This window comes from Ascaphus truei, chromosome 4, assembly GCF_040206685.1.
Source record: "Ascaphus truei isolate aAscTru1 chromosome 4, aAscTru1.hap1, whole genome shotgun sequence".
NCBI classification, from domain to species: Eukaryota; Metazoa; Chordata; class Amphibia; order Anura; family Ascaphidae; genus Ascaphus; species Ascaphus truei.
Window position 1 is genome coordinate 296,799,856 of NC_134486.1, and position 24,397 is coordinate 296,824,252.

Below are 24,397 nucleotides of genomic sequence, written 5' to 3' on the forward strand. Positions count from 1 at the left end.
TTCTCGTCATCTTCTTCCTGTTAAATGAGGCGTCCAGGCATTATAAAGGGCCTGTGATGCCTATTTTTTTTTGTTTTATGAAAGATGTGACATCATCTCAAAGGGAGGTATGTCACATCCTTAAAACCACATGGCTATATCACATGGTATTACAGCTAATGGGATTGAAGACAATCCCATTGGTTGCTGTACCATGTAGTAGGTTACATTAGTTAAAAAAGGATGTGATATCATCCTTTAAAGTGATGTCACATACTTTTGAAACACACTGTATCGTGCCAGATGATGATAAACAGTTGCCGGTCATACCCCATATTGCGCAGCTGGTGAAAAAACTGGTCACTAGCTGGCACCACTGCGGAGACGGATCTGCGAATGGGTATATCTGCAGGTATTGGAAGCGGAAAGTGTTTCTGGGAGCGGACACACACCACTCCCTGTCCACCCTCTCTCAGAGGAGAAAAGGTTTACGTAGAACCTCGCGACAGGCTGTGGTTGGATATATACAGCCTGTCCATCCGGGACCAGGATATCCGTTCACCTATATATACCCCAACATGGGTGAACTCAGTGGATGCCCCTGGATGTTGTTCTCGACAGATGTCTACCAAGGAGTTGCAGGCAATGATCTCCCGCAGGTACCATTCCAGTCCAGAGCCTCGAGGGTGCAGTTGAAATCACCCCCGAGCACCACTTACTCTTCTGTGTCAACTGTCTCCAGGTATTAAACAGTCTGACACAGAACTGCATTCTCAAGGTTCCGGTGTATCAGGAATCGGCGTTCTCCGCGCTCCCCACACAGAGCACTCACTTCCCTCGGCGATTCCTCTGCTCAGCGCCGGGCGCGCCCACGCCCTCCCGCGCGCACACCTGCACCATCCACTGGCTCAGTCCACACGCGTACACGACTTACGGAGCGCGCTCAGTCTTCACACTCTTCTTCCCATCCCCCGGGCCTCAGGCTCCGCCCCCGCAAGCCGCACGGGCATACTCAGGTTACCAACAAGTCTCACCTGGCCTGTTATGCCTGCACCAATCTGCAGTGTCTCCCTGTAGCTCTTCCTGTCCCACCCCCGTTCCTAATTGGACCTTCCTGCTTTATGTACCTCCTCTCTGCTCTCAGTCTTTGCTCGACATAGTCTCTGCATGGAAGTACTTCAGGATTCTCTTAGTGTTTTCACAGGTTCTGACACGGCTTGTACGACTACCCCCTCTGGCTCTCGATCTCGGCACTCCTTGGACAACGCTCACTCTGATACCCCTCGAACCCGGCTTGGACTACGACTACGGAACTTCTTTAACCGGTACCGCTAGCAAACACCACCTGGCCTGGCAACGCCTAATTCACAACACTACGGACACGCTCCTTCTGCTGCGGGTGTGTGTTCCTATATGTCCCCACCTCAGTATAAGGGACGGGTCTGGTCTGCGGGCAGCACCGGCGTAACATTATGTCGAGCCCACAAGACGCAGACCAGACTGACATGGCCTCCATGATGACGGCCATGTATCAACAAGTTCAGGCCCTAACGGACCAAATGGCTCTTCTAACTCAACAGGTACAGGACATTTCATTTCAGGCACCACCTGTTGCCGCACCGCCACTGTCGCCAGAACCAGTATCCGACGCGACCTCGGGCCCGGAGATCCCGGCACCTAAACCGTATGCGGGGGATCCGCATGCCTGCCGCGGTTTCCTCAATCAATGCGATATCCAGTTTGAGATGGCGCCGCAGCAGTATTACACTGGTCGCAAGAAAGTGGCGTATGTTTACAGCCTGCTTACAGGGAAAGCGCTGGCATGGGCCTCCCCAATTTGGGAACTACATCCCGATATCACCCGCGACTACGCAGCCTTTAGACGAGACTTTCGACAGGTCTTTGATACCCCCGCACGCCAAGAAACTGCCTCTGACTCTTTTCTTGAGCTTTCCCAGGGACGTCGTTCAGTGGCCCAGTACGCCTTGGAGTTCATGACCATAGCAGCTGAGACATGATGGGGCCAGGAGGCTTTGGTCTCAGTCTTCTGGCGAGGCTTAACGGATTCCGTGAAGGACGAGCTCGCCTCACAACCCAGGCCAGGGCTACTGGAGGAACTCATCTCCCAAGCCAATCGAGTGGATCAGCGCCTTCAGGTACGCCACCTCCAGCGCCAGCTTCCCCGATTTATGCCCTTCCGTGCTCCTTCTCCCAGAATCTCTCCAACCCCAGGACCTGCCGTCTCCCCGCTACCCACTCTGGAGGCTCCTGAGCTGATGCAACTTGGAGTCCAGCATTCCCGGACACCGATGCATCAAGCTCGCCAAGCCGGTGGATTATGTTATTACTGCGGATCCTCCGAGCATCTGGTCCGTGAATGTCCACTACGCCCGGGAAATGACCGAACCCAGTGAGTACGAAGGGGCACTCCCTGGGTGATAAATCTCCTTGTCCCCTTTCCAGGAAGGAACTTCCAAAAAATTTGACCATTCCCATTCTCTCTCTGGTCCTACCTTCCGCACCTCCACTGCGGCATTTATCTACTCCGGCACGGGAGGAAATTTCATGGACCAAACCTTCTCTAAACAGAACCAGATTCCACTCGTTAGGAAGAAGTCTCCCATTGCCTTGGTTGGGATCGACAACCGTCCGCTCACCCCAGCATACATTGCCTTGGAGACTTGCCCCATCACCCTTTCCTCTCACTCCCATGAGGAGACCTTGGCCTTTGATGTAATCCATGCTCCCGGAACTCCAGTCACTCTCGGCTTACCTTGGTTGCAGAAGCACAATCCTCTCATCAACTGGACATCCCGAGACCCTATTACTTGGAGGTCAAGGTCAGAGGATCCATCTCCACCAGCCATACTTCCGCCTCGACTCCTGGCCAATACCTCTGTTCCTGAGGTTATTCTACCTTCTGTTTACCACCAATTCCGGGACATTTTCAATAAGGTACAGTCAGACCTTCTGCCGCCACACAGGACTTACGATTGTCCGATCGATCTAGTTCCAGGTTACTCCCTACCCAAGTCCAAGACCTACCCCTTGTTGTTACCGGAATCTCATGCTATGGATGAATATATCCAGGAGAATCTCAAGAAAGGCTTTATTAATCACTCCAATTCTCCAGCAGGGGCTGGGTTTTTCTTCGTCAAGAAAAAGGACGGGTCCTTGAGGCCTTGCATCGATTACAGGGGTTTGAACCGCATAACTGTTAAAAATCGTTACCCCCTCCCCCTTATTACCGAACTGTTCGATAAATTACAGGGGGCCAAGATTTTTTCCAAGTTGGATCTACGTGGTGCCTATAACCTGGTGCGCATCAGAAAGGGTGATGAATGGAAGACAGCCTTCAACACGCGTAGCGGACACTACGAGTATCTTGTAATGCCCTTCGGCTTATGTAATGCTCCCGCTGTCTTCCAGGATTTCATAAACAACGTCTTTCGTAAGGTACTCAATACTTTTGTTATAGTATACTTGGATGATATCCTGATTTTTTCCAAAGATCTCCAGGACCATATACGCCATACCTCCTACGTCCTTTCCCGTCTGCGTGAACACCATTTGTACGCCAAACTGGAGAAGTGCAACTTCCATCAGACATCTACTCCGTTCCTGGGGTACATCATTTCCGATGAAGGTTTTATGATGGATGCCGGTAAACTTCAAGCAGTCACCGAATGGCTAAGACACAATTCTCTCAAAGCCATACAACGTTTTTTAGGGTTCGCTAATTACTATCGTAAGTTTATACGGAGTTTTCCTACCATTGTGGCACCTCTCACTGCGCTCACCAAAAAAGGAGCTGATCCTTCTGCTTGGTCATATCAGGCCATCTCCGCCTTGGAGACACTCAAGGAAGCTTTTATATCCGCACCTATTCTCCGTTATCCCAACATTGAACTTCCCTTCGTCCTGGAGGTCGACGCTTCTGATTGCGGCGCTGGAGCCATTCTTTCTCAGAGACCCACGCCTCAAGATAAGTTACATCCCTGTGCATATTTTTCCAAGAAATTCTCATCTGCCGAGAGGAACTATGACGTGGGTAACAGGGAACTTCAGGCCGTGAAGATGGCTCTTCAAGAGTGGAGACACCTGCTGGAGGGGTCGAAAGAGCCGTTTACTATTCTCACGGACCACAAGAACCTTCTTTACATAGAAAATGCTTGACGCCTTGGTCCACGACAGGCTCGTTGGGCTCTTTTTTTTTTCTCGATTCGATTTTCACCTTTCCTATATCCCCGGGACCAAGAACGAAAAGGCAGACGCACTCTCCCGAATACATTCTTCTGAAGAGAGACCAGAGGAACCTTTGGAGACCATCCTTCCACAAGAGAAGATTCTCGCCACGTCTACTTTCAAGACTCTTGACAAGATTTTGCACTCCCAGAGACGCATTCCCAAGGACTTGGTCGTTCCCGACAAACTCTTCGTACCTTCCAAATTTGTTCCAGAGGTCCTGTCTTGGGGTCACTCCTCTAAATCTGAAGGTCATCCAGGTTTTAAGAAGACTACTGATCTCATTCGTCGGAATTTCTGGTGGCCAAGGATGTCTCAAGATATTCTGGAGTTTACCCGCGCCTGTCGCATGTGCGCCAAATCAAGACTCTCTGTCAAAAGCCTCAGGGTTTTCTGTTACTTCTTCCAGTTCACGACCTCCCATGGTCCCACATTTCGATGGACTTCATTGTGGAGTTGCCCAGGTCCAGAGGAATGAACACTATCTTGGTGGTCGTGGACAGGTTCTCAAAGATGTCCCATTTTATTCCACTTAAGGAATTACCCTCATCCCCCGCCCTTGCTGATATCATTACAGAGCAGATTTTCCGGATTCATGGGATTCCTTCGTCCATTGTTTCTGACAGAGGTTCTCAATTTGTATCAAAATTTTGGAGAACTTTCACTAAGAGATTGGGCATCTCTTCTTCTTTCGCTTCCGCCTATCATCCACAGTCCAATGGACAAACAGAGAGAATCAATCAAACCCTGGAGAAATACCTGAGATGTTTCATATCCGATTCCCAGGATGATTGGGCTCAACTCCTTCCTTGGGCAGAGTACGCTGTCAATTCTGCTAAAAATGAAGCCACCCGGGTGTCGCCCTTCTTTATAAATTATGGGTTCCACCCCCCCTGCCTACCCATCTCCAACATCCCTTCTGGAGTTCCAGCCGTAGATGAATGCATTACTGCCCTCCAAACCGCATGGTCTAGGATTCAGTCTACCCTTCTCGACTCCTCCCGCAGATCGAAACTACAGGCCGATCGTCATCGTCGTTCGGCACCCAGTTACAAGCCAGGGGATTTCTGGGTCCCTTCCCTATTAGTGAACAAATCAATCCTGTGGCATTCCGGCTCCAACTACCACACAGTATGAAGATTCCTAATGTCTTTCATATGTCCCTCTTAAAACCATTCATCACCAGTCACTTCTTTCCGGATCAGACTCGTAAACCGGACCCCATTACTGTCCTAAATAACGAGGAATACGAAGTTCACTCTCTTTTGGATTCTCGCCTATCCAGGGGCCAGCTCCAGTTCTTGGTGCAGTGGAAGGGCTTTGGCCCTGAAGAGAGATCCTGGGTACCTTTAAAGGACATTCATGCCCCGGCCCTTCTTAAGTCCTTCAGGAAAAAGTTTCCAGAGAAACCGTTCATGGACCGTCCTGAGGCCGTTCCTGAAGAGGGTGGTACTGTAAGGAATCGGCGTTCTCCACGCTCCCCACACAGAGCACTCACTTCCCTCGGCGATTCCTCTGCTCAGCGCCGGGCGCGCCCACGCCCTCCCGCACGCACACCTGCACCATCCACTGGCTCGGTCCTCACGCGTACACGACTTACGGAGCACGCTCAGTCTGCACACTCTTTTTCCCATCCCCCGGACCTCAGGCTCTGCCCCCGCAAGCCGCACGGGCATACTCAGGTTACCAACAAGTCTCACCTGGCCTGTTATGCCTGCACCAATCTGCAGTGTCTCCCTGTAGCTCTTCCTGTCCCGCCCCCGTTCCTAATTGGACCTTCCTGCTTTATGTAGCTCCTCTCTGCTCTCAGTCTTTGCTCGACATAGTCTCTGCATGGAAGTACTTCAGGATTCTCTTAGTGTTTTCACAGGTTCTGACACGGCTTGTACGACTACCCCCTCTGGCTCTCGATCTCGGCACTCCTTGGACAACGCTCACTCTGATACCCCTCGAACCCGGCTTGGACTATGACTACGGAACTTCTTTAACCGGTACCGTCAAGTATTGCTAGCAAACACCACCTGGCCTGGCAACGCCTAATTCACCACACTCCGGAAACGCTCCTTCTGCTGCGGGTGTGTGTTCCTATACGTCCCCACCTCAGTATAAGGGACGGGTCTGGTCTGCGGGCAGCACCGGCGTAACACGGTGGCAGGAGCATACACGTTCAAGAAATTGAACATGCAGTCTTCGTGCCGGACCCTGAGATGCAACAGACGGCCTGGAAAAACAACTTTGGCAAGCAGTAGCTCTGGCTGAAAGGACTCTGAGAACAGGGTCATCACCCCACTAGATGATGACGTGTGGTGGCTGAAAAAGACCCTGCCTCGCCACTTCAGATACCAGCTGACTTCGGCCTCTGGAGTGGTATGGGTTTCTTGCAGGAAGCTCACAGAATACCCTCCCTTCTGTAAAAAGGAGAGTACCTGGAAACTGTGAAACCCGTCCCTACAGCCATTTACATTAAGTGTACCGATGCTCAAAGCCATTTGTAGTCAGGAGTTTATCTTGTGCTTTCTACAGGCGCTCAGGGTGCTGAATCCTGAGTAGCCATGTGGTGAGGCATCCTTCCACCTCTTGGGGGCCAACTGCACCTTCATGCTTCTCTGCCCATAGAAGGTACTTTCCAGGAACTCAGCTAGTTCGTGGGCAGGGATAACAGGGGTCAAGGAGTCCACTGACTCTGCAGTGTCAGAGGACTCCTTATCACTGAGCCCAAACTCCCGGACTCCTCTTGGCTGATGATATAAAAAACCCTGACCTTCCCTGCGGGAGTTAATTTCCTCAGCCTTAGAATGGGCCCCCCCTTTGGGGCTTTCACAGGGGGGTCCATTGTTCCCTCTACATTTGACTCTGGGGTAGAAAGTTCAGGGGCAGCTGCTGGTGGTTGGGTGGAGGCAGTAGCCCCCTGAGTGACCTTGGGGGCCACAGAGGCACACAGTGCCTTCACCGCTTCTTCCACTGCCACCTGGGCAGATGAGATAATGCAGGGTTATTGATTAATGGGTATATAGTTTTAATCTAATGAATTTATATCTATATATAAAATTTATTCATAATTTATTTAGTTATGGATTGTTTTCTATTTGTTATTTAATATATGCACACTTTATTTACATACCATCTTTAAGAACAAATATCATGTCATACTCATTTAAGCAATTTAAATATATAATTATATGACAATCTTTAGAGTGTCACCTCATATGGTTCAATCATGTTACTAGAGAAAATCATACCCCCAATGATATGTCTTGTAATCATAATGGGTTTCTAATTTTAATATTCTCTTTTGTGGATAACATTTTATTCCTATTTTTATACATTTTTTGTTCCACATTGATCATGTAAAATGTTTGTGTTTATATTTTATTTGTTTGCATTTTGTCAGGTATAATAAAGTTATTGTTGTTTTTTTAACAACATGGGTTAGGGTGAGTCCCCAGTCTTCACTGTGGCACGCGCGCCCAGCGGGGGGGGGCGGCGCTTGCCCAGTGCTACATTGCGATAGGCATTCTGAGGGGAGAGGGAAGGTTTGCGACGGGAGGGGGCGTGGCTGTGGGTTTGCGGGTGCGTGGCCATGACGTTGCGGCTGGTTCGCCCTTATTGGCTGAACCGCCGGCGTAGCGTGGCCACGCCTCCGTCGCAAATGCTAATTTCAAATTCCCTTGCCTGCCTGAAAACCTGTCACGCTGGGGAAAGGTGCGCGACAAGGTAGGGACTGGGACCGGCCTGACTGGGGGGGCGGGCTTAATTGCACAGCGCACGCTGAGGCGTGCGCTGTAGAAGTGACTGGGGCCGCCCCCTTAGCATGTTGATGTGTGTTTGGCACGAATCTTAACTTACTTCCGGGTTTGGCAAACATACAAAAAACCCAGGTTGGAGGTAAGATTTTATGCCCTTTGATAAAGCCTGTTTGGGCGACACATGTCAATGTAACTCTCTCCTAATTTTGGCATAATAAATTGATTTTATTATCCCCATCGGTGCCATAGAACACCGTGTACATTATGCCCTCGTAGGGCACCCCCAAGAATCCCTCTGCAGACTGTGCTCTCTGGCAGCAGCAGTTGTACAGCTACAGCGTCCATTATTTGAATAAATCACGGAGCTGTTGTCGTGTGCTCTGCTGTATTCAACGCGGCGCCGCCTGAAGGAGAGCACGTGCCTCAGCACCCTATCCCTGCAGCCCAATGGTATTTTCGTTATGGGAGACTTAATGTCTCCCAGGACTTGCAGGGGGGGGGCGCATGAGGCAGTCTGGGAGGAAGGGGGGCACATTAGAAAGTATGGTTCTAGTGCCCAACCCTTCCAGGGGTTCAATGAGGATGGAGGTCCCCCCTACTGCAATGCCCCTCTGCACCAGGGTGTGGGTGGCAGTCAGCATACGGAGGAAGAATACATCCTTCCCGTACATCTTGCTGGCTGCCACTACTGCAGAGGGACTCACTACATCAGCCCTGGCTAGGTGATATTGGGCACCTCACCGCATGCTTCCTGCTTAGACATGGTGTGACTCCAGTGTTGTTGTTGCTGGCGTTAATGTCGGCACCTGCGCCCATGATGTAGCTGGGGCTGCAGGGGTTAAGCTACCCGCAGGAGCAGGGGGAGCTGCAGCCAGGGAACTGGATGTGCTAGGCTGAGGGCTGTGGCCATGGTTAGTGCTCCTAGGGATCGTAGGTTTTGGGGTCCGGTGCTTGGGTGCAGCCCCCGTTGCCCTACTATCCCTCCTCGCCTTAGGTATGATATTAAAAAATTCAAATCAGAGACAGAACATAAAACACAGACAGAGCTCAGTTTTTAGCACATCCAGTGAAACTCATACACGGTACAGTGCCTAAATATATATGTATAAATATCAAGTAAAACTGAGCTCTGTCTGTGTTTTATGTTCTGTCTCTGATTTTAAATATATATTGCCATGCTCAGTAGCACTCCTCTGTGACACTCATATGCTTATATATATGTTGTGGTTATTTTGGGGGTTCAATAGGAGCTTGTTAGGTGTCCAGTTTGTTTTACAATTGTTGTTCAGCTAGTCTTGGCTGATTGGAGGGTGGCAACCTCTTACCTAATTGTAGCTCACCCCCTCCCACATTTAAATGGTTAAGGGCTCACTCCATAGCATCTTCCACTCAGGGGAACTTGCTGGCTTGCAGTATGTTGTGACAACTCTAATACAGAGTGCTTTTCCTGGTAATATACAGGTTATTAAAAGCTTCAATCAAACTTAGAACTTTGCAACTAATATTGACAGATTTACTATAAATCATTCTTCCTGTTACTACTGTACACAGGTTATTAAGAATTTATATTAGCGTTAGGGACCCCTGAATTGTGGTCTGCGGTGCAGTTGGCTCAGGGGCTTACAACAATTTTGGCCAAAAATGTTAAACTAAAAGACCATTTTACTTGATATTTATACATATATATTTAGGCACTGTATCGTGTATGAGTTTCACTGGATGTGCTAAAAACTGAGCTCTGTCTGTGTTTTATGTTCTGTCTCTGATTTTAAATATATATTGCCATGCTCAGTAGCACTCCTCTGTGACACTCATATGCTTATATATATGTTGTGGTTATTTTGGGGGTTCAATAGGAGCTTGTTAGGTGTCCAGTATGTTTTATGATATTAAAAAGCCTCAGAGGCAGCAGCCATTATTTTAACAAATCCCAAATCCTTTTTTGTGTGCTCTGCTGTATACCACGTGGCATTAACACGGCCAATCACCCCAGGCACATGTGTTTATCGCGGTTGCTTTGTTTGAATTTCATGGATTGTGCGCAATTAAATGCAATGAAATGAATGAATTGTAATGTGTACAGTACTGTGCTACTGTGTCAATTTCAGGTGTTTAAAAGCCAGAACACTAAAATGCCATTTTATGCACACATGTCTTAAGGCGGTACGGTTGGAAGAAATCCCGCACCATGACATGGGTATTCTGAGGTATACACCGCGTGATTTGTTTCAATAACGGCCGCTGTATCTGTACTGTATGTCAGGGGAGGAGGTAGTGCTTAGGGAGAGAGGCGCAGAGAGTAGCTGTCCCTTTAAGAATTAATTAACTACCTCAATGCTAAGAAAGGAAAAAAAATTCAGCTTTTAAAATCACTGCAGTTTGCTTATTTCCTCCCTTATTAATTCCTCTCTCCCTAGCAAGGAGCTGCACCTCAATATTACAACTCAACCCCGTTATAACGCAATCCGTTACAACGCGAATCCGCTGACAATGCGATGCAAGCGTGGCTCCCAATTTTCGTATTTATGTATACTTTACAACACGATTATTGGTATCTTAAATACTTTATTGTACAATGCATACAATTGTACATTATTTATAGTGCGATCCGCTTATAACGCGATAGGATTTTTTGGACCCCAGGCAGAGCGTTATAAGGGGGTTGAGCTGTACTTTTTTTTTTAAAACACAGAGCTCACAAATCCAAATGAAAAACAAATCAACTTAAAAAGTGAATAAGAAAAAACAACCAACCAGTGGTGAGGGAGGGGATAGGGGTTGAAACTACAGATACCAGCCCAGCCAAAGTACAGCTTTGCTGGGCTGAATCACTGCAGCCTCTGGATGAAAACAAGAAACGTTTTTTAAACACCAAAATAAACACCAAACTCCTTACAAAACACACAGTGTATTCCCCTACAGTTCCCACACCAAAATATAGCAAGGGAAATAAACTTAGAAAACAATAAAACCAATTTCAAACCAAATGTTTGGGAGCTCTGTGAACACGCTTCCTGAGTAGGAAGGGGAGGAGGAGACAAACTGATAAAAAGGCCTCAACAGAGTCAGATGGTGCACGGTAAAGGGTACATAGTTACAGTCTGTAAGGGTCCCTAGAGATCCAATATACCGGCACAGCACAAGCGATAATCACAAAAAGTAGTTTATTGGGTCCAAAATGCACACATATGCCCGGCACTTCAGTCCCCATGGGTTTAATCAGACCTTCTTCAGGGGTAACATGCGGGTTGCCACCTCTCCGGGTTTCACCCGGAGACTTCGGGTTTGGCATCCCCTTCTCCGGGCTACGGGTTTGTCCCAGAAATCTGTGGGTGGGCGTGTGGTCTGGACGGCAGTGACGTGCTCACGTGAATGTGAGTGCTTTAAGCATTTCAGAAATCAGAATAACTTGCTGCAGCCTTTGTGTGGGAGGGGGAGGGTTGTGGTTACCACAGCTCTGCGTTGATTGGTTGAATCATTATGATGTCAGTTTTACACAGGATTCTGTGACTTGTAGTTCACATGTCTGTAAATAAAATTGTAAAGGAAGAGAAGCAGGACTACAACTCCCAGAAGACCCTGCAGACAAGAGAGAACACATGACAAGAGACGGCCAATCTCAATCAGTGCAGTTGCAGGGAGAGAAAGAGACAGAGCCGGAGTAAGTGGGAGAGACATCACAGATAGACGTGTGGGTTAAATGCAAACACAGACAAGACACACAGCCCCTCACATCTGTCCCTCCCACTGCATGGATACACAGACAGGACACACAGCCCCTCACATCTGTTACTCCCACTGCAGGGGGACACAGACAGAAAGGACCCATAGTCACTCACATCTGTCCACCTCACTGCAAGGTGACAGAGAGAATGGACCCACAGCAGCTTATATCTGTCCCTCACACATCAGGGTGACACAGACAGAAAGGATATTATCACTCACACCTGTCCTTCCTACTGCAGGGTTATACACACAGAAAGGACACATAGCCCCTCCTACTGCCAGGGGACACAGAGAATGGACCCACGGTCCCTCACATCTGTACCTCCCACTACAGGGTGACTGAGAGAGAGGACCAATAGCAACTTACATCTGTACACCTGTCCCTCACATATCAGGGTGACACAGACAGAGAGGACATCGTCCCTCCCACTGCCTCAAATCTACCTCCCAGTGAAGCGTGAATATGAGTAGAAATGCACACAGTCCCTCACACTCCTACTGCAGGGTGATACAGAAAGGAAGGACCCACAGTCCAGCTTACTGCAGTGTAAGGGCTGTAATATACAACGTGCGGCCGCGTGTTCCTATGCGAACTCGCGTGCACGTGCCGCATGCTTTTCGTGTATATAGTGCCGGGAGCTGCAGGTAAGATATATGTGTGTATGTATGTGTGAGTATATGTGTGTGCATGGGTTGTGTGAGTGAAAGTAAGTCCAAGATAAGATTTTTGTAAATAAAAAAAACTTTAATAAATATATATTTTTTTATCTTCAGTTATACACACACACACACACACACACACACACACACACACACACACACACACACACACACACACACACACACACACACACACACACACACACACACACACACACACACACACACACACACACTCATACACATACACATACACACACTCACACACACACACACACACACACACACACACACACACACACACACACACACACACACACACACACACACACACACACACACACACGTATAAACACACATCCACACATACACACACACACACACATACATACATTTGAGCGCAGGCAGCGGCGCGAAAAGATGAATTTCCTCATCTTCGCTGCTTTCTGTCGGCTCCCCTCTCCCTGGTGCGCGCGCGCGCGGCCCTTCTATAGAAAGGCTGACTAACATCAGCCAACTGAAAATCCGCGCACACGGCGTAGCACGCGCCCGGCACTATAGAACGTACCTAACACAGACAGTTCTCCCAGCCCCTCACATCTGTCCCTCCGATTGCAAGGTGGCATAGACAGAAAGGACTCAGTCCCTGACATCTGTCCATCACAGTTCAGGGTGACACAGACAGAACACACAGCCCCTCACATCTGTCCCTCCCACTGCAGGGAGACACTAAAAGAAATACCCACAATCTCTCTCTTCTGTCCCTTTGTGTCAGAAAGGACACCATATTTCATATCTGTCCCTCCAACAGCAGGGTGACAACCGTCAATATGGCTGCGCGGCATCAAATGGCGCTACGTTGCCATGCCAATGGGAACATCACATGACGTAACAGCATCACGTGATGCCCGTTGGCATGACAATGAGACGCCACATGATGTCATGATGTCATGTGGTGCCACGTTGTCATGGCAGCTTGACGCCATGTGACATTACATAGCGTCCCGTTGTCATGGCAACACAGTGTCATTTAAAAAAAAAAATCTGCAGGTTGGCCGTCAGTCGAAGGTGGCAACCCTGGACATGCCTGCTGGGAGCCACACACTTAAATACCCTATTGAATACGCATTCATAGTGAACACGTATGGAGTGGGGAAAATGTTGCTAAGCAACAACCAGGGAGTGGCTATGTACATACACAAGGTAAGGGTAAAACAGGTATAGGCAGAGGACTGAGCATAGGCAGATTTAGAAATGGACAAATAACATCATAAGCATACACTATTAAAGGTTGGGTGACCTGTACAAAAAGATCAATGAATGATATAAATTAAATGGTTAGTCTGTTAATATGTGTGGAAATTAAAAATGGCCGCTCGCAACATCAAAACAGAAACAACAGAGAAACAGAGTAAGAAACACTGAGGCATCAAGGCAGCACAAGTGCAACATATCATAAGGAATGGAACATATCATAAAGGAATTCATCAAAGAACCTCTCACAATAAATAATGCAGTTCCCAGGCACATGGAGACTTATAGCAAACACTAAGGTGTTACTGGCCATGAATATCCAGTTAATGTTTGCCAGGGTGCAATAGTATTCACAATACTAGTAGGTTTATGTGACAATGCTTACAAATGCTCTGCGTCAGACTGCGACTCACATAGGCTACTGGCCGGAGGCCCGCAGGGTATTTTTCATGTTGTACCGCCCCCAGCCTGTTCAAGCTGGCATCGACACGCAACATGTATGGTTGAGCTGGATCTGCATAGGACAGGAGCTTTGGTAAGACTCTTCTTTAGCTCCAGTAAGGCCTTCTCACAGGCGGAAGTCCACTTATCACGAACGACGTTCGAGGGTCACTGTTCTTTGCCGAGGGTCTTCCAGATAGATTCTCAACAGATTATTGAGAACTTTGCCTTACTTGACTATCCCTCCACAAATCTCCGGTAGTATCCACAGAATCCCAAGAAGGAACAGAGTTCCATCACATTCTCAGGCCTAGGCCAGTTCACTACCGCTTCCACTTTGGCTGGGTCGGTGGCCTCTCCTTCCGTGGACACGATATGGCCCACATAGGTGACCGAGGTGCGGCAGAATCTGCATTTGTCAAGGGACAACTTGAGGCCTTCCTTCTGTAATCTATCCAAGACCTTCAAGAGGTGTTCTTCATGCTCCTCTAGTGTCCGTCCAAAGACGATGATTCATGTCTCCGATGGTTTTTTCCATCAATCTCTGGAAAGTGGGGTGCCCTACAGATGCCTTGGGGCATCCAGGTGAACTGATAAAACCCAAGGGGGCAGACAAACGCTGTCTTCTCTTGATCTTCGGGGCTCATGGGGACCTGGTAGTACCCAGACCGCAGGTCCAGCACGCTGAACCACTGTCTGCCTGACAAGGCGCTAAGGATCTCTTCAATCCGAGCTAAGGTGTACTGATCCCTAACCGTGCGGCGATTCAAGGTGCGATAGTCCACACACAGGCGCACAGAGCCGTTCTTCTTCCATACCACCACAATGGGGGATGCGTTGGGTCTGCGGGACTCAGTCACAATTCCAGCAGTCTCCATCTCTTTCAGGAAATCCCTCACATCATCCACATGTCTGGGAGCTATGCGTCTGGAGCACTCTCGGAATGGAGTGGCATCGTTCAATCTAATCGTATGTTGAGCACTTTTGCTACAGCCTACATCCATTTCACTGAGTGGAGAAAACCTCTTTGCGCTCACTAAGTTGCTTTCACTCAGGTGGCAAGGATGATACTCCGAAGTCGAATTGCAATCTGGGAAGGGCTTCCGCATGAACCAGAGGTTCTCTTTGAGTGACTGGGTATATCCGGCCCTGTACTTGACCGACGTCAAACTGAATAGTGTGAAGCGAGATATTTTGGATGGACACTGTGAACAGTCGAGGAATCGAGGACTTCCACTCCTTCATCTCTGGCACCACTTTGAATCCTCTCTTCGCGACTTCTTCAGGTGTGGTTTCCAGTGAGAAATACCAGTCCCTTTCATCACAGGCAGGGTAGTTATGTACAGCTGCCATGTGTCTCACTCCCCCTGGTGGAATATCTGTCAACCCCTTCTCAAGGTTGAAGAACTGTCCGAACCCTTCTTGGGCCGAAATTCAGTAGCACTCTTCTTTGAAGGCAGGATAAATGCACAGGGATGACAAGGGTAAGGCTGGGGCCATAGCACTGCAGACCATGCGGAGGCATCTGTACGCTGAGCAAACTGACTGCATTAAGGCAGTGTTTACGTCCATGCAGCATGTGGGTGCCTCCGCGCGGAAGCAGGTGGGGGTGCACGTTGCATAAGAAAGCAGTTAAACTGATTTTTCAGCGCAACAGACAGGTCACGTGAGTTGTTCACTCAATGAGGGCGAACCAGCTCTGTGACATCACTGGCACGCCCCTAGACACGGCCACGGACGGCTCGCGTACCATGGCTAAAAACCGCACACGCACGGGTGAAGGCACTATGGACCTGGCCTAATTCCCCGGCTTATTTAAGGTACGCCCGGATCAAGGACCTCACCACATCAACATTGGTCCCTATTATGATGGGGGAATTTGAATGTTCCCTTGGTTCAGGACACACTAACGCTTCCAATTCCATGTGGTGAATCTTGTTTGTATTAAGCTGCGGTATATTCAGCTTCACTTGAATCACTCCGTTGATGGGGTAGTCTTCACTACTGAGGCCCCATAACTTCATTTTCTCTGGCGACTGCAGAGGTAAATACTGGAGGTGTAGATCATAGAAAGACCGGCAGATGATCGTCACTTGAGAACCAGTGTCCAGAAAAGCGGAGGCATAGATTCCCTCAACTAGTACTCATACTATGGCCGCACATCCTGTTTGTGCTCCTTTTCGGGTCTAGCCATGGGGCCACTGTCCAAGGAGGTGGATAGCCGCTGTGCTAGGTGAACGGTGAATGCCATGGCTACAGGGATGGGGATTCCCGACTTTGGACAGTCCCTTGTGAAGTGACCTCTGTTGCAGTATAACAACGAATACCTCGGTTCTCACCAGAGCTAGGATTAGGGGCCGAGCTCCGAGGCATCTAGGGCGTCTGGCATGGAGGTTCCTGGGAATGCTCTCCTCAGGATTCTCCTTCGCACTAGGCTTCTTGGATGGGGTTACCTTGCTCTCTCCCTTGGTAGACTCCAGAGACGTCTTGGGAGTACGGAATCGCACTTGTACCTCCTGCTTCTTTATTTGACCTAACAATTCCGTAAAGCTAGGGGGTTTCTCTGCCAGAGGGGTGCATCGCAGCATAAGGGCTATAGGATGAGAGGGTAAGGATCCTTTCAGCTGTTTGAATTGGTATTCATCCACGACTGGTGCAGCGATGACTTTCTTAGAGAGTAAGTTCCACAAAGCTAGCTGTATGAGTCGGATAAATGTGGACAGATCCTCTCCCTCCTTCTGCCGGAGGGCACGGAACTGTGCCAAGAACTCGTCTTCATCATTCTCAACACCATAGGCCTGGGTGAGGAGTTCTACCATCTCGTGGGCGGGGCCTTCCCCCTCTATCTCGCAGTGCATTCTCATAATATTGGCGACTGAGGGCCTTAGGCATTTGACTATCCGCTGCCTCTTCACTGCTTCCGAACAAGACCATTCTTTGAGCACTTGCAGGATAAGGTCTTACCAATCCCCAAACTCTTCTTCCCCTGCAGGGGTGGGTGATACCCCAGAGAAAGCTTTTAACATGGGCTAATGGTGTGACTCTGAGGCTTGAGCTAGGCCATACACCAGTTGCTGTATTGCTTCCCCAAACTTCGGACCTCTGAACGAGCGGCGACTACTGTGGCCAGACCTGTGGCTGAAATGACCCTGGATTAACGACGTTCTTCCTGGGGCTATCAGAGTGGTACAAGAGTTCAGGTACCTGAGGGGCCTGTCTTGGAGTAAAATTCGCCATCTTTATCGGGAGTTTGGGGTACATGAGCGGGCAACAACTGGACGGGGCTCCTGAAAAATGCTGGGCCTTGGGGCCATCATCTTCACTTTATTCGTCGCAAGCGGTAACTAGACCTATGCTCCATCTGTATGTAGGATACCATTTTTGGCCTAGGGATCGGGCCGTCTCTAACCTTGGTAACCGCCTCGGGAGGGGCAGACCGGGATGTTCCCAACGGCGACCATGTGGCGGGGAAATTCTTGGAGCTCCACAACACACTAACGGACCCCCTGTCTGGACAGTATGAACATGGTTTCCTATCATTTGGTTCTACTTTTCTTGGGCACCCTAGTTCTGAATCTCAGTAGCGCCTCCAATTGTAACCCCCTTTCCCTCTTCCTAAGGAAAACCACGGATGATTACATGTGCTGCTGTTACCTGTGAGGCTCACAGGAGGGCAAAGCCCCCGCTTCTGGGGAGCCTGTGGTGATATATCTTGTGGTGCAGCGCCTCAACCTATGAGGATCCCAGCATAAGCGGGATTACTCCTCATTGGAAACAATATACTCAGCAATAAACAATATCACACCAGATATTATAGAACTTGTCTTTACTGTGGTCCCACAGTATGGCAAATAATACAGTACACACAATACAGTAACACAGTACCACAGTACCCCTGTGTGTTCCCCCAAAGTACTGAGGGTGCTCTGGGCACCTAGAACCCTGGTGTTCCAGGACAATTCCCACACTAAAGTGTGTGAATGTATCGTTACCCTCCCTGTAGTGTGGTGGTGCACGACCAGCCTTCCTGGCTACGACCAGGGAATTAGGTGGATCCTCTGTTAGCAGAGCCACATCCGTGGTCCCACGATGTGGGTTCTGCAAAATTCTCCTCACACCTTACAGGTGGTAATCACGTGCGGTCTCGTATGAAGGCCGCTGGTCGCTGCGCTGACATCTTTCTGACGGCGCGGTGGCGTGAGTTGTGGATCTCTAAGAGGGAAGAGTCCCTGTCTACGGCCTTCCCTACAATACTACTCTCAGTAGGGATTGGGGCCTAACTGGGGCTTAGGGCCTGGACATGTCCGTCCTCATTGCTGGCTTTCTCCAGACTAACCACGTTGGCTCCTAACCCCGCGGACAAGATCTGGATCCACAAAATGGCCACTCGCTCCTAATTGGCTGGGATGGCCCATGTGACTTATCCCCACCCAAAGGCTTTTGGGAGTTGTAGTTCACTTGGCTACTTGCAGAGCCATTCCAAGATGGCCACCGCAACTTTCCCCTGATCCGACGGAGACCTCAAGGATCACTCGGGGCAACAGCGGGCCGATGCAGGGCAGCTCCCCCTCCTCTGGGCAGCTAAGTGGGACCCCGCTACATATATATATATATATATATATATATATATATATATATATATATATATATATATATATGTATATGTGTGTGTGTGTGTAGCCATGCCATCTATGGCTACTCATCTGCCCTGAGGAAGCTTTTTACAAGCGAAACCCATAGTCGAGTTTGAGTAGGCTACGCAAGCTCCCGTCACTGTCCTGTACCCGCAGCTCTGAAAGCGGGATCATCAGTATCCGGAAGTGACGCGGACGACTGCCGGAAGTGACATGACGCAGCGCAGCAGTCGGAGAGACTAGAGGAATTGTGCCATCTTTAATTTTTATGTGTTCATGCCACATTGTATAAATGTAAGTGCGATATTATTCATTACAATACAACGTTTTTGTTGAACATACAATGTTGCGCTAAGAGTGTGATCTCTTGTTTTCCATTGAGGATCATTACGCTGTGTCCACCTGAGCTGAAAACCAATCTGTGTACCAACTGCTGTTTATTCACTGGGAAAGTGTGAGTCCCCATTTCTGTTTATACCAAGATGTCTTTTATTTCCACATACGGTGATATCTGCACTCCCCAAAACTACCATTGGAAATCTACTTAAGGAGAATTGGACCGTCTCTTCAATGGTTTGAGCTGCGATTTTATATCACTATATTATTATAATTTATTTATTATTTATCTATTGACACATTTGCACGGTCACTAAAATAATATAAGTGAGCAAATTATTATTATTTAATAATATTTAATAACACTGGTATTTGCCTCATAGAGGAACGCCTTAATCACTTATTATTTTTTTTGCATTAGTAAGAGCAGGCCTGCCAGTAGTCAACATGGGTTTCCCCCACTCACTGGTGCTGCACTTGAGTGACAGGGGAGACAGTGACATCAGGCTTGAGTATGTCTAATCATGGGACAATCCTGGTGCCCTCCTCCTGCTGTACTTAAGGGTAGTTGCCTCCCAAATTCAGTAGTGCCTTTACTCACTTGAGAGAGGCAGGTCACAAAGCCAAGAGCCTGACTATTGGGCCTTCTCTGGTCCTCTTCCCTCCGGGGGAGAGTTATTGTGTACCATACCTCTTCCTCTGCTAGAGGGGCAGGGAAAAGCTGGGACTGCTGCGGGTGCCCTTGGCCTGTAGTGAAGGTCAAGGGACCATCCTTCAGTGAATAGCTGATGGTTGTTGCATTGGGAAGATCCCTGTCATGTTCTGTTATGCAGAGGGTGAGACAATAAACCGTTCCTGTTATTATACCTCCAGCCTGGTGTGTGATCTTACTTGGGGCAGGTAATCGGTTCTACCGTGGGAGATCATCTTCAGTTTCCTTGAGCATACGGCAGATGGGGGCGCTGCACTGCTAAAAGATATGTAGGGTATGAACCCCAGATGCCTAGTCCTGTGTCCCCACTATCATCAGCGGACGACTCAGCCCTCCTGTTACCAGCAGGTATCATGCACCACAGACAGTATGGCAAATAATACAGTACAGTAATAATGGCCCAAATCTCACACCAGGTGGGGGAAACACCGTTACATATATATATATATATATATATATATATATATATATATATATATATGTGTAGTGGGGTACCACCTGGCTACTATCTACCCAATGGGCTTGCAGTAAACCCTGGTGTTCACAGGTTTGCCAGTAGTTATCATGGGGTTTTTCCCCTTCATCTTGTGGTGCTGTGCTTGAGTGACAGCAGGGAGAGGCATATCCTGTTGTGGCTGGGCCAACGGGATGCCCACCCTCTGGCTGTACTTAATGGCAGGACCGCCCTAAAGTTGGGTTGGTTGACCTTCCCCATAAGGAAGGCAGGTCACGACTGGGAGCCTGAAATTGGGGCCTTCCCATGTGCTCTTTCCTCAGGGGAGGAGTAGCGTGACTATACCCCTGCCTCTGCTAAGGAGGTGGGGAAGAGCTAGGATGGCTGTGAGTGCCCTAGGCCCGTAGTGTCTGTCCAGGTACTATCTCCGGTGATATCTGAGAGAAATGGCTGTGATCCGGCAGGTGACTGCTGAGTACCTGTATTACTGCAATAGGAGTAGAAATAAACCTGTTTCTGCGTTGCAATATATCTCCTGCCTGGTGCGTGATCAAATTGGGGGGAGAGTTACAGTTCTACTGTGGGAAATCGCCTCCATATCCCTGGAGATTATGGCAGATGGAGGTGCTGCACTGCTAAGTATAACGTGGGGTATGGACCCCAGAAGCCTGTTCCTGTGTCCCAAATTTACCGTGAACAACTCCGCCCTCTTATATTATGCTTGTGCTGCCCGCAGACTAGACCTATCCCCTGCACTGAGGTGTGACGTATAGAGATACGCACCCGCAGCGGAGAGAGCGTGTCCGGAGTGTGGTAGTAGCGTTGTTGGCCAGGAAGTATAGGTATAATGAGATAGGTACTTGCCATATCCGGGGTAGTAGGAGTGCCGTAGTGTGTTCCGTAGCCGACGGTCGAGGATAGGAGAGGTCCAGGTGGTCGTGGTACTAAAGCCGAGTCCAAGAGTCTAGAGGTAAACGTAGAACGGTGGAAGCCAGGGTCGAGAGCCAGAGAGAGTAATTAGGCAAACTTGGGTCAAAACCTGAAGGGAGAACAAAATGAAAGCATGGCACAAAAACCACAACTGCTCAAGTGGAGACTTTGCCGAGCAATGAGCCAAAGGAAGGACTGGGCTAATAAAGGTAGGTGGAACAATAGAGGCAGGGGGCAGAGCAGGGGTGTGACGTGGAGCACTCTGTGGTTGGACGGCATTGTATTTGGTTTTCGGCTGTGCCGGGGGGCGTGAGTGCAGATGCCGGGGGCATGGCTAAAGGCAGAGTGCAGTGAATAAATTATAGCTGGAGAAGCGCTCTGTAAGGGTGAGTTGCGCGTGTCCCAGCAAGATGGCAGCTGCCTGCGTGTGTGCCGAAGGCGGGCGAGCGGCACCACGGCAGGGATACCGCTGAAGGGAAGATGCGGCGGTGGCAGTGGACCCCGCGGAAGGCAGGGGGGTAACGTCGTGGCGGACGTGACCCCTGGTTCCTTACATCTTGTTACCAGCAGGTATGCACCACAAACACCCAGTAATGGCCCCGATATGCAATTGGGGGGGAGGGAAACACTGTTACATTTTGAGGCTCTGCTGAGATCAAGAACAATAACGGAACAGGCTTACAGTGAAACAAAGCTGGAAATGATGAGATACACTTCCAGAACAAGTACTAATTGAAAGTGGGAAGCTATGTGCAGTCAGGAGATACAGAAACCTCGCAAAGCATGAACTAGATGGCCGTAAAGGGTGAATTAGATCTGGAGACAAAGGCTGGCTATTGCTGTTCTAAGTCGCCATGAGGCGAGTAGTCAAGATACCTAGAAGGAGGTGTACCTGGGTGGACCCAAGGAGCCTAGCCAAGGTCAGGATCTGTGATTCCAGCAGCCAAAAAGGATGGCGTAAATGTACTGCGGGGATAGCTCCGAGTACTACTAGCCAGTAACCAGACTATGGAACCATAGAGTGCTTGTAATGGACTAATATCGTGTACATCGTATTGAGATTGAACTTTGCTAGCCTGGGGTACCACCTATCCTTGGTAGATTGCTAATCTATATGCAGCAGCGATCACAAGAAATTAGTTCCCGCCATAACCATGCAGACCGCGTGGTCTAGTTGCAAACTGAAGAAACAAGTGTTGGAAGTATGTTGTGGAGTGGCACGAAAGCCATAACCGCACCCTTTTTGTGCCGTTTAGGACTTCTAGTCCCACAAGGGGGAGAAGAGAGGGAAGACATTGTGCTTATGGGTAGGCCTACAGATAACGTGCCTGCTATTCAGATTGAGGAGCCTGTCATAACTGCCCAAGTTCAACCCATAGGTTAACTGTTTCAAAATGGCATCCGGATTACCACCGATGGCCATGAGGCTGTGCCCAGCGTGGGTGCTGAATCCTGTGCTACTGGGTGCACCATATTCCGGGGCTTGGGATCCGCCTATGGCGTGAAAACTAGGACTCCACCCCCATGATGGGACTGGCTCATCCAAGAGTCAGAGTCACACCCTGTCAATGTGGGACCCTCCTCTGATCTCCACCAGATGGAGGGGCCATTGTAACAACCAATGCTCATCAACTACCCAAAAGAAAGGAGGAGTCGGAAGTGCCCGACCGCACCTTCAGTTCTTCGGAGCCAGCAGCGTAAGAAGAGCTACTCTACCTGTGCTTCTGCCTCCACGCACTTTAGTCCGATCCAAAATGGCAGACTGTGCCACAGGACATTACTCTTTGCCCTCGGGATACCTAGATGTAATTTCTGGGGATGACGCCTGATTGATGTGCCTATCTTCACAGTGTGCTTCTCCAGGTAAAGACCTGGAATGGAGAACGTGCCCTGCCTGTGGTGCTAGCTACTTCACACCCTGTGTGCCATCATCCATGTCCTGCTTGCCTGGCGACCTGGTCGACTCTGATATTGGGTCGGACGATGCAGAATTTTCTGTTTGTACAGCAGAAGCTGGCTCGGTGTCCGAGACGGTACCACCGCCGGAGCCGATCCATGAGCGAGCCACCGAGCATACAGCCACATCCCGCATGTGTTGCAGCTCGGCTCTTATGATGTTGCCACCGCTGATGAGTGGTTGTACTCTTGTCCTTAAAGATGAGGACTTCGCCGGAGATCCCAGACAATGACGCAGCTTAGTCTGGACATCTCATCTTGGTGGACTGGAGCACCAGCAGAGTCTGTCGTGGGTGTCAAAACTGGACGTGGCGAGCAGCAGTCGAAATGAGCCTCAAGTGCTCATCGGGACTCCAGTTTACCCGCGGAGCGGTGAGTAACCACCTCCTTACACACAATAGGACCCGATGGCGACAGCTGCTGACCTAGTACCTTCCGACACCAGTTCTGATGCCGAAGATGAAGACAGCGATACTGATCGAGATCCCGTGATACCGGAATCTGATGACGTCCCTTCAACAGCGACTGCTGGGGCGGACTAGAAATTACCGATTCCCGCTCCATTGAGTACCGCCCCTGTTAACTTTCCTTCAAGTATGCCACCTCCGAGAGGGGCTTGTAGTCCTTTTGGACGTTCTAAAGCTCCCAGCCCGTTATCATGCAACCACTCATACGTGAGACGTTGGCTGAGCACCAGAATTATGCTAAGGAACAATCTTTTCCGCTGCCAATAGAGTCCTATATTGCCGGTATGGAAGGATCACCTCCTTGGGAAGTGGAGCAAATTAAAGACATTGTTTCTCATGTCCCCATAGAGACTGTTTTGCCTTAATTCGATATGCACGCAAATTTCAAGCGTATGGCTAGGTGGGAAAGAAACAGATTGAGATCCGAATTCTGTTTTCAGGAACCAGTAGGAGGAGATATAGAGTTGGAGTATAGTACTGGGGATGAGGATATTTTCTTTAGCTCCAACGAGAGTGAGGATAGTGAGCCTGGCACCAAAGAGAGGAAGTTAAGGGGTTTCTCTGATAGAGTCATTAAAGATGATTCACTGATAATTCATGTAAAACATGTGCCCAGAATTCTATCTACACTACCTGATGATGCACCACAGTGGGTTAGTGAGATTATGGTAGAGTAAAATTCAGATTGGGGTATGCCTAATTCAGACAAAAGCATTTATGGGCTATCCTATAAGGATATTTCTGTGTACATAGACTCCCTGCCTATTACTTTGCCGGGTTGTGTGTGCCCCTTGTATTACCAGTAATGTCGTTCAGTGGTTGCTGTAAATCCTGTAGGCCATGTCGTACGCAGACCA

General features: G+C 49.1%; 1 protein-coding gene across 7 annotated transcripts in view; it reads left to right on the forward strand.

The window, feature by feature from the left end:
• The window catches only part of LOC142493542 (amine sulfotransferase-like), an 87,577-nt gene that overhangs the window by 23,230 nt on the left and 39,950 nt on the right, over positions 1 to 24,397 (forward strand). For 2 of the 7 annotated variants that reach the window (XM_075597718.1, XM_075597719.1), the window contains exons 1-2: positions 11,555 to 11,631; positions 12,201 to 12,341. The exons of 2 other annotated variants lie outside the window; for them this stretch is intronic. In XM_075597718.1, coding sequence (XP_075453833.1) covers positions 11,570 to 11,631; positions 12,201 to 12,341 — 203 coding nt within the window. In that variant the 5' untranslated portion in view covers positions 11,555 to 11,569. Of the gene's footprint in view, positions 1 to 11,510; positions 11,632 to 11,673; positions 12,342 to 24,397 lie in introns of those variants that run through there. 3 more of the 7 variants (XM_075597725.1, XM_075597720.1, XM_075597721.1) reach the window with 3 other exon arrangements.